The sequence below is a fragment of the Barbatula barbatula genome (genome assembly GCF_947034865.1).
Source record: "Barbatula barbatula genome assembly, chromosome: 23".
In the NCBI taxonomy this organism is placed as follows: domain Eukaryota; kingdom Metazoa; phylum Chordata; class Actinopteri; order Cypriniformes; family Nemacheilidae; genus Barbatula; species Barbatula barbatula.
The window spans coordinates 4,950,266-4,961,181 of NC_136786.1; the positions used below are offsets into that span (position 1 = coordinate 4,950,266).

A 10,916-nucleotide genomic window follows, 5' to 3' on the forward strand; every position below is an offset into this window, starting at 1 on the left:
TTTATTTTTTTCTGACCTGGATTTGCTCCCCATCGTGGGTTTTTGTTTAGTTCTAATACATGTTAATTTGTTTCATGTATTGCTTGCCTGTGCCTGGGTTCTTCCCCTCCCCGATCGTGACAGGTGTGTGTGTGATGGGGGTTGGTCTATGCAACACACTTTAATAAGGTAAGTACTAAGTAGCCTACATGGGAAATTCTTTTTGCTGAACGTTCAGTTGTTCAGAAATTTCCATCATGTATTCTATAATAACAGAATATGTTCCCTGTGGATAAAAAAAACCCTTGGCCTAGTGTAATTCCTATTTATTATTATTGCAAAAAGGTAGACATTTTACTCCAAAACGTAAGATTGTTTAGCAAGATTTGTTACAGTAGTTTTGCTAAAGGCATTATGCATGATTTGTAATTATTCAGGGGTTTTCCACTTATTTGTGCTTTTTGTTGTTGTGAGAGGAATAATGGACGGCACTTAGAATGCACTTTGCATGATGCCTCTTATGCATGCACTGTTGACAGTTGGTCGGAGGCGATATGCTGGTGTTTTTTTATCTTTTCGCTTCAGACATTAATTAATGGTTTGTATGGATTACTGACGATATGGCTGTGTGCTGTTTGATCCTTCAATTTATAGGAACCATAATCTTGTCTAGAAAGAAAAAACTTTCCTATAGCATTCCTGTTAACCTGTTTTGACACAAGAGGAGGAAGCAGCCAATAAATAAACATTATTGCAAATGTATTTTGAAAAGTATATAACATTATAAGATTAAGATATAAGAATGTGTGTATTTTTATTTTTATTTCCCTGTAACTTTGTGGAACAAAAGGGTAACAGTCCCCACTTATATCTGGTTGCTACCCCTTTATTAATCGAACTTAGAATATCCAAATACAATGGTAGTCAAAAGTGCCCCAGATCTGTTTTTCTCCTACATTCTTCAAAATACCTTCTTTTGTGTTCAGCAGAACCAAAAAGATAATTAAAGTATTATTTCCTTCTATGGGAGTCAAGATCTTTTACATATCTTTCTCTGTGTTCATCAGAACAAATAAACTTATACAGATTTGTATTGACAACTCGAAAGGAGAGTGAATTACAATTAATATGTACAAAGATACACTTACATTGTGTTATTTGATGTGTTTGTTTGTTTTCTGTAATACAATAACTATAAATGCTAGTTTAATTAACAAATAATTTAACAAAAAGACCAACAGTATATTTTCAACAATCTGCTATAATGTATCATTGTGGATATTTAAATATTTCTGTATTTCTTTGTTGATATGCCAGACATCATTCTAATACAACTTTCATACTCCAGAAATACATAACAAATTGGTTGAATCAAATATTTCTGTAGTTTTTAAATATACTTTTATTTGGCTTTTCTATAAAAAACAAGAATAATTAAATCAGCTTTACATATCATTGTAAATTTGGTGAGTACACTTAATGTAGTCCAATCTACAATAACTATTCTTTCATGTAACCATATCAAAACTAGGCACTTGTTAGCTAATTTTGTTGCAAATTCTGCATCTGTGTCATTATAACCATGATACAGTATATCGCTACAGCAAGTTTTAACAAGGTACAAACCAGAACACTAAAAATCTCAGGTTCACACAAGTCAGTCTTTCATGTTAATGAAGCTGTTCACATTCTGTGGATCCTGTTGTGATCGATGAACTGTTTGAGGTTATGGAGGTTGTCCCACCACTTGAAGAGGAAGGTTTCTGCAATGAGGCTGAACCAGGGTGTAACCTGTAACTCTTTCTTCTTGGCCTTCTCCAGGATCTCTTTCAGCTCCTCTTTGGATACGTAACAGTGGCTCTGGATCTCGTTGGGGTCTGGATTCAGAACCACATCCTTCTGCATGAAGAGGATGTAGTCAATCTCGTGCTCCCCCCAAATGCCATCTGACTGGGCTTTGTAGTGGATGCGTGTCAGGTAGGTCATCTCTTCTGGGGGCACCTGTTGGAAAGAATGGCAAAATAGGCAATTAAGGAGGTCTAGCTGTTAGCGTTTCTATTCATCTCAGCTGTTCGACTGGTGCATGAGAGAATATTTTCAGAAAATATTTTTGTGTGCCGAGCATGTGAGTCGTGAATGCCGTGTAATGAATTTCGGGCTGCAGGGTAATGGTATCCGATTGGCTGATGCACTGTACAACACGTACATTCCCAAGGGACTACCATCGAAAAATACTTTTGCATATACAGTGTGCTATTAGTAAAGCGATATGTGATTTATATTTTGCTTGAATTTTAGTTTTGTCAGCAATTTTTCACACTCTCTGACTCGGTTCAAGTTTTCTGTATTAGTACCTGATCAACAGGAATGCCGAGTTCAGCTTCAAGGCGTCTTTGTGCGGCTCTACGGACCCCCACGGCGTCCTTTTCCCCTAGTTCATTAGGAGTGTGTAGAGGATGGCTACAGCAGGTATTGGTGAAACAGCCTGTGGAGGAACAGCCGACAACAATTCTTCACTTACAGAATTCAAACAAGCAATGCAATATTGTTACGTCCTTGTGTGACATTAAGTTTTCTTTTCTTTTTGCGTGTGTATTTTCGTTGCTGTGTTCTGTTGTCCTATGTTTTCTAAGTTTTGTGTCGATTGGTTCAATGGGCTGTCGATCATCTGTAGGAGTGGGTGCCTTGCGAGATGCTCCTCTCCAATCATTGTGCTGCCGGAGTTCGCTTTGCCCTATATAAGGAAGACGCCAGTGCGGAGAAGAGGGGGTGGCTAGTGAACTTGACCTGGTTTCTATTTGTTGGGCTTGTGGAACGAACTTTTGTTAAGAGCGTTTTCGTTCCTTACCATGTAGACCGAGCACCATTTTCCTCCCCAGTCGGAAAAATGTGGATGCATTTGTTACACGGGTCGGATGAAGAGGGGTAGTTAGCTCTGTCAAGTGATGTGCATGGTGCACATGTAGGTTTGTTCTTTGTCTAGACACATTAGGTTTAGGGGTTTGTACCACCTGTGTACTTTTTGGTTTGATAGACAGTGTGGAAAAGATATGACGTCTTGGATGTTGAAGATGTTTCTTTTATGTTTCTTTTAAATTAGATTAGAGGGTTAAGTTGGTTTCGTTTGGGTCTCTTTCTTTCTTTTCTTTGGCGCAAAGCATTTTCCGCTTTGTGCTTCTCAGTTCAGATTGTGGTTGACATAGTTTATTTGTCTATTTCTTTTTTCTTATATACAGTATATATATTAACTACTGTTCCCTGAAAATCGTGTAATAATAAACCTTTACGTTTTTTGTTGTTGGAGATTAAAAATCTTATTGTAACAAATTCAAGTTTACCAGTTTTTCGTTGGTTGTCTCGCTTATTCTCCTACGCATGTATTTTATGGTGAATGTATATGACAATACATGACTGGCCTAATGTTGCACTTCTTAAAATCATTGTTTATTAACGGGCCAAGTACAGCTGCGCTAAAGTTTCATGTTTCTCATATCACTCCACGCTCTCTGTAGGATTGCATATTAGGATGTTTTCTTCACGATGACCACCCCATTTGGGTGAACTTTAACCTCATGAGTGCACTTGCGATAAATGCAACCCACCTGGAAAGGTGATTTTGGCATCAGATCTCTGCTGTAGGAGGAGCTTTTCATCACTGTTAAACAGGAAAACACTAAAAGCTCGATGCAATAGCCCTGTCGGTGAAGAAATACAATACGTCACTTATGAATTCACTATTTTATGCCTTATTCCATTTTTCCACTCTAATTTACAATGTGCTAAATAAGATTTTTAAATACATCCATCACAGACATAATGCACATTTGTATTAAATACCCCTCCACACGTCAACAATTGCAACAAATGTCTGCATTTCAATACTTTGTGACGTGCAAATGCGCTACCTTTATCAATGTTTGCGTTTAGATGACAGTTTTTCTTGCTATCGGCTCCAATCTTTTTATCATTCTCATCGATCAGAATACACATCTCTGCAAGCAACTGGACTTGCTTTTCATCCAGATTATCCATGTTAATCTCCGGCATCCTTACAGGTGCACTGATCCGTCTGACCTGACTGTATACACGCATACAAAATTAGACACATTGACAAAAACACACTTAAAAATACTACTTACAGAAACAACAAACTAAATATAATACTGAAGTACATATAACAAAGGCAAACATATTAAACGGTGAATTTATTGTACAAAATGCAACCGATTAAAAACCGAAATATGCTTTCCTGCGCAACTAAATACAACAATAACTATATAACTATTAACTAACTAACTTAAATACAATTCTAAGTTAAACAGTAATGTATCAAATCCCCTCTTTCCCAGTAAAGTCACTTTATATAGGCAAATGAGCCCATATGCAAATGTTTAAACTGTATACAAATAAATCACACTGCATAAGACAGTAACATAAAAAACAAAAAGATCATACACGTAATACAGGCTAACATATTTAGCCAAACACTATAACAGCTATACAAACCAAAATAAGCTCAGGACTCATATAGATGAGGCAATGATATTTGACACAAGTAATAAATAACAAAGAACACAGATCCCGACTGAAACAAGTTAGAAGAGTGCAGTAAACACATGTTTACAAAAGCACATAACAGCACCCAAAACCCCCTAAAGCCCGTTTCATCACGTATAAGTAATGTTAAACGCATTAAATGTGATCATAACAGTCTCACCTGTGTATAGCTGTGTTCTGTAAAGCATGTAAATTCTGTTTGTCTGTTACTGCAGTGCATTTATTGGGTCTCCTGAGCTGCGCAGCTACTAACCTGCAGCAGAGCGCTTGTCTGCGCACCGCCCATAACACACACGCCATGAGCAGACTCACCACGCAGACCAATCACACTTCACCACACCACACACGCCATCACACCACAGTCAATATAACACTGCTTTATAACGCACCGATAAACTAACGCTTTGCACGCAAACACTGCTGCGGCGACTGCGCTGAACTGCCTTTATAACCGAGCGTTCAAACGTACAGCAGACGGCAAAAACGTCGATTCTTCGCTCCTGTCACATGACGAATCATTCTCCGCCCGCAACCTACTACGTAACACTAAGAAGGTTTGATTGGCTGGTGGGTGTCAACAGTCTTCAGATTGGTCGATAGTAACATGCGATCATTTCCGGATTTGGTTGCTAGAAAGAAAAAAAAGAAAGCCGTAAAATATAAATTTAATTTTTTTAATATATAATATATATTTATAATAAGTTACAATATCATTTTTTTATCATAGCCACATAAATAGAAAAGCATACGTTGCTTACATTTACATTTAGTCATTTAGCAGACGCTTTTATCCGAAGCGACTTACAGATGAGGAAACATTGGAAGCAATTATAACAACATATGCAACAAAATACATAAGTGCATCAAGTCCATTGAAGCCTAGCACAGTATACAAAGCTAGTGCTTAGTTTACACTCCAACCCCTGTATAGAAGTTTTTATTGGTTTTTTTACATTAAGTATTTTAAGAGTAAATTAAGTATAAAGTATTAATTAATTTATCTAATATTTATTTTGATAGACGTGTCTAGGATCGTATGAACTCGCATTAAGTTTTCAATATAATAGAGATGAATTTGTATTATTTGGGTTTTCCAAAAATAATTGATGTTGTATCCGCTCTTTTTTATTCACTTTTAAAAAAATTTAAATCATAAAAATAATTGTTTTAAACTTTACCCACAGTGATAAAGGCAAGGGAAGACCAAGGCCCCTCGTCAGTCCATCACAAAAACATTAAGCCAATAGCCACAATAATCGATTATATTAATTTGATAACGTTATATTTTCATGAAATATATGTATTGTTTATTGTTATTTACACTATACGTTTAATTTGTATTCAAATAGGTTTCTGACTATTATTTTGAAGTATAACGTCTGGTCAGAGGCACGCCGTGTCTTAATTTCCTCTCGCTCGCTTCACAGTCTGCTGACAGTATCGGGCTCGAGAAAAACATCTGCGTGTGAAAATCCCGGTTAATGTTTAAACACATATAATCGGTGTGTTGGTGGGTCATGCTGGAGGAGTCACAAACACAACAGCGCACCATCAGCGAATGACAGACACTGAGATCATCTGAATCGGTGGTAAATGTGAGTATTATTGAGAGCTGTGCCGCTAATGCTTATGATATTGCAGGATTAACGTAGCTAACCGAGGCTTATAACGATCTGATATTACTCTTTATAACCCAACAGCCGCAGTTATAGACAGAGTGTTTTGTTGTTTCATCATGTTGTACTGTTTTAGCGGTGAAGTAACCGAGCAGGCCAGCTGACCTTGCATCAGAATGCACCGTTCGTGTGTGCGCGCACGCACGTTACGTGTATTTACGATCACACCATTTCACATATGACAGATTTTTATATTTGTGTTTGGCGTTCATCACTTCTGCAGGGTCATTGTGTTGGTCAAGGTTTCTTGCTCAAATATAGAGTTGTCTCCTCCATTTTCAACGCTCTCTCTGAACCTTGGATTTAAATGTCTGTTGGGAATATCATACTACTTGCTCTGTGTAATGCACAGTGTGGTGTACTGCATACACAACATACCATGTACAAATACTTGAAACAGTGTGCAGTATGCAACAACAAATCTTTTATGCAGTAATATGCCACATAGTCGTCACATAACATCATCAAATGACGTAACTCACGAAAATACACGAAAATTGAATGATTTCTTTTTTTTTGTACCGTACAAATCATTTCTCACCACATCACCATACAAGATTGCTGCACTTTGACTATAATAAAGCTATGGCTCATTTTCTAAGGCACCTGTCATCTTAAATTTGGCCCAGGACCAGCCCCTAGTTAAATTAGAATATTTAAAGGGACAGTTCACCCAAATATGAAAATCCTGGCGTCATTTACCCGCCCTCAGATTGTTCCAAACCTGTATAAATGTATTTGTTTTGCTAAACTGAAAGGAACGTATTAAGCCCCAATATGTCTTAACATTTGACAGAAAGGAGTAGTCAAAATGACGTTTAATTAGGGCTGCTTGATTATGACAGTATGCGATTATTAATCGCGATTATTTAACACGATTACTCATTAAGCTTTAAAACAACATATAGAATAAATGTTAAGAAATAGCACTGCTGAACCACTGTGAAGGAAAGGGCTCGCCAAATGGAAGGCGGCACAATAATCGTTTACCTCGATTATTTTGTTCTTGTAATTGATGAAGACCAAAATTGACGATTTCGATGAATTTTCGATGAATTGCACAGCCCTACGTTTAATATATGGCTTAGCCTTAATTTCATCTTATCCATTGTTTGGAAATAAAGTGTTGGATTCAGCATTTCTCTGTTTTTTTGTGCTCCCCTCTTGTACGCTTTACAATTTGGCGAAAGTAATACATCGCCCAGGTAGTTCACAGACACCAAAAACTGTGTGTACTCGGAAAGGTATTTTTAATGTTACTGTATGTTTAGCGATTTTTATTGTAAAAGATGTCGACATGTTACAGTGCATTGACTTCCAACATAAACTACATGGCTTAAATGAAAATTGTAAAAAGCGCTATATAAATAAAGCTGACTTGACTTGACTTGACTTAAACCCCTTATATAAGGTTAAATATGATACTGGAGGTTCGTACTTCATGCACGCGTTTTATTTACTATAGGTAACTCGGCAAAGTCAAAAGTTTTAAATCCACTAACCTGATCACCTAATACCTGTCTGTTTTAACTTCTCTTTCCATGCACATGTTCACATAACCTCTTGTTATCTTAGGTTGTGGGAATGCTGTAAGATGCACTACACGCCTGCAGCTTTTTCATTCATCGTTGTCATGTTTGTGAACCGATAGATGGTGTTGTTTTGTGTTCAGTGCTGAAGACTGCGGCCCCGGGCCTCCTGCTGTGATCTTCAACACTTTAGTGGTCGTCTGAGGATGTGTCTGCTTTGTTTTTCATTGACCGCTCTCCATGCCTGGTATTTGTTTTTCTTTTGCATGCTTTTTAATGACCGCTATGTGCATTATACACGTTGAATTCATCTTTGAGACGCTTAGGCTGACATTAACATTTGTCTGTTATTTTTGATAATGGCTTGCTTGCTTTTTTTGATAAGGATTTTTAAGGTTGACATCAACTTTCCTAACATTTCCTATGGGGTACATTAAAAGGACATTCAATGCATGTACTTAAAACTTGTTAAGGTTTGGAGTTATATTTTGCTTAAAGATACAAAGGGTATTTTGTTTTTGTTTTTCATTATGACATTCATAACTCATTATTAAACGGCTACCAAATAACTGCAGTGTGAAAAAACAAATTGACATGATCGATGATCTAAATAAATCTAAAACAATACGAATATAACATGAAGAAGATTGAATCAAAATCACTGTTCTTTTGTATGAAATATTTTATTCTTATTACTGTAATGCAAAACAAATTCTCTATATCTGCATTACACAATTTATCTACAGCAATGAAAATACACAAAAAATTCCAAACTACCTATAATGTGTCCTTTTTTATTTTTGAATAAAATTAGTTTTGTTGAGCATATTTTGTGAAATTCACCGTAAATTGTTCAAAGATCTTAACAATGTAATGTACGATTAGATTCACCTGCAGAGTAAAAGCATCTGTCTCTTCAGACAGATGAAAAAATTCATTTCAGTAATTCGTATAAACTTGACTACTATTAAATAAACACTGAAAGAAACAAAACATTCCATCAGTGTTTCATTAACCAGAGCTTATTGTACATCCGGCAAACCATTAACCCAATCAAATCCATGAAAAGGTTCATGCAACAAAGGACATGTTATTCTCCAGTGAGACGGGGCAAACCTGCCGTGTGTTTGCTCAGTTTCAGGTAGGAAGCGCGTTGGAGGACGTCACTGAGGAGTGATGCCTGTTGAAAGTGGAAACAGCGCAGCCGCCCGTCAAGTTAAACAGAAGCGCAAGTCGCACAGTCTCTCCATTAGGAGGACTAACAGCACCGAACAGGACAGACCAGGCATGCAGAGAGACATGCTGGAGGGCCAGGTATGTGGTTTCACTTGTTTCAGGTGCTTTAGTCTTTAAGATCTGCATGAACGTGTGACGATTACACAAAATAAATGGAACCATTGTAGGAGTTTGTTGTTGTTTTCAGGTGTCTGGTCAAAAATGACTCTGAGCCTGTTCTGCAGCATTGTTTTTATATCATTTCTACTGTACAGGATTTGTACTCTATAGCGCATCAGTTTGTATTTACCATTTCAGGAGACGATTAAATGCATTTTATGTTAAAAAGCCTATTTTGTCGCCATCTTAAAAGTTTTGTTAAATAAACGTATAAACACAATAAGTTCAACTGAAATAAAACTACTGTGTTTTCATGACTCCAAAGTTCATGAAAAAAAGGACTAGAAAGAATTTTTGGTATATATTTTATAAAGCTTAACTACTTAACATAATATACCGGTAGATAGTGATAACAGAAGAGACGGCCCTGAGAATTTTAATGGCAGTAAACAGTCAGCTGTCGGTACGGTCAACAACTCTGACACTCAAATAAAATAAATATGTAACAAGAAAATGCAAAAAAAGAAGAAATAACTAAAGGTGAATTAAATATCAAGACTATGATAAACCTATAGATCAGCGTTTTTATTGAGAGCCATTCGGTCTAGTCAAAGTTAAAGAGGACTATAAGCTAGTGTTGTGATGATAATGAAATATAGTCAAAGTCCAGGCAGTACCTTGTGAACACAAATGATAAAAGTTAAGCATTACTGTCAATGTGTAGTTCCTCCATTGATTGAGTGCTGCAATGTGTCCATGAAATTCAGATCCCAAACACACAACATTTGTCAAACAGGTCTGTTATCAGCGGACATTCCTTATGTAAACATTACCGGAGTAGGTTAGTGATAGGAGAAGCCGCTGTTCATGTAAATCAGGTTTCAGTTTCACATTAAGACGTTTTTTTACGAGAAGTTCATCTGCTTTTCTGGCATATATGAAGTTGTATGATTAGATTAGATTAGATTCAACTTTATTGTCATTACACATATACAAGTACAGTGTAACGAAATGTAGTTTAGGTCTAACCAGAAGTGCAATTAGCAAGTGCAGGATATACAGTTTGAATAAATACAGAATACAATATTAGGAAAATATTATACAGTAGGTATGTTCTATTAAAATATGACCGTAGGTATGTACTATGAACAACATATACATATGGCTATATACTATGAACATTAATGTACAGGTGGCTATGAACAGATAAGAATTTAGACTAAACAATAGTCTAAGGGACTTAAGTGTGCATAAATTATAGACATATGACAAATGTAGGTTAGGGGTCACCCCAAAATAAAACTGCAGTCCTCATTTATTCACTCATCTTTTTCAGAACCTGTATGTGAGTTCTGTGGAACACAAAAGACGATATTTTGAGAAATGTCTCGGTGGTTCTGTGTCCATGTAATGGAGGTCAATGGGGTCAAAGTTGTTCGGTCACCAACATTCTTACAAATACCTTTTTTGTGTTCTGCAGAAGAAAGAAAGTCACACAGGATTGAAAGGACAAGAGGATGAGTAAATGATGACAGAATTTTCATTTTTAGGTGAACTGTCTAGAGTGAGATGCTATTTTGATAGCTTCATCCGTTTTATCGATACTGAACTTGGGTTATCTATACTGTAGTTTGTACTCTCCCGACCCTTCTATAGTTTATAGTCTCATCCATTTTTAAAGAGCGACCCATGCTGGGTTTGATTGTTCCATCTGTTACTCTGTAGGGTTCATTCCTGATTGGCAGTCCATACTGTAAACCGTTCACTGGATTTGGACTATACGGCCTTTCATCCTCTCAATGCCGTCATGTGTCCAGTTGCTATGATGACCACAAGTTTT

General features: G+C 36.7%; 2 protein-coding genes across 4 annotated transcripts in view; one reads left to right on the plus strand and one right to left on the minus strand.

Moving 5' to 3' along the window:
* Window positions 1-778: 778 nt before the first annotated feature.
* On the minus strand, window positions 779-5,148 carry idi1 (isopentenyl-diphosphate delta isomerase 1). 2 transcript variants are annotated; one of them, XM_079487532.1, is made up of 5 exons: window positions 4,697-5,148; window positions 3,885-4,057; window positions 3,582-3,674; window positions 2,334-2,464; window positions 779-1,980 (listed from the first exon to the last, which is right to left on the minus strand). In XM_079487532.1, exons 1-5 carry the CDS (start codon window positions 4,834-4,836, stop codon window positions 1,663-1,665), a joined length of 855 nt encoding a protein of 284 aa, XP_079343658.1. In that variant the 5' UTR covers window positions 4,837-5,148; the 3' UTR covers window positions 779-1,662. The 2 variants fall into 2 exon arrangements, with proteins under 2 accessions (XP_079343658.1, XP_079343659.1); XM_079487533.1 differs by having other exon boundaries at window positions 1,361-1,980; window positions 4,926-5,066.
* A 779-nt stretch (window positions 5,149-5,927) lies between these two features.
* The window catches only part of wdr37 (WD repeat domain 37), a 32,683-nt gene continuing 27,694 nt past the window's right edge, over window positions 5,928-10,916 (plus strand). The window contains exons 1-3 of one of the 2 annotated variants that reach the window (XM_079488295.1): window positions 5,928-6,131; window positions 7,885-7,988; window positions 8,877-9,055. In XM_079488295.1, coding sequence (XP_079344421.1) covers window positions 8,918-9,055 — 138 coding nt within the window. In that variant the 5' untranslated portion in view covers window positions 5,928-6,131; window positions 7,885-7,988; window positions 8,877-8,917. The remainder of the gene's footprint in view (window positions 6,132-7,884; window positions 7,989-8,876; window positions 9,056-10,916) is intronic. The other variant, XM_079488296.1, reaches the window with a different exon arrangement.

Coding starts and splice junctions, on each gene's coding strand:
- idi1 (XM_079487532.1), bottom strand. CDS start 4,836: ATGGCGTGTGTGTTATGGGCGGTGCGCAGACAAGCGCTCTGCTGCAGG. Junction 3,675..3,884: donor AAACGCAAACATTGATAAAG/GTAGCGCATTTG, acceptor CTTCACCGACAG/GGCTATTGCATCGAGCTTTT. Junction 2,465..3,581: donor TGCCAAAATCACCTTTCCAG/GTGGGTTGCATT, acceptor GTTCCTCCACAG/GCTGTTTCACCAATACCTGC.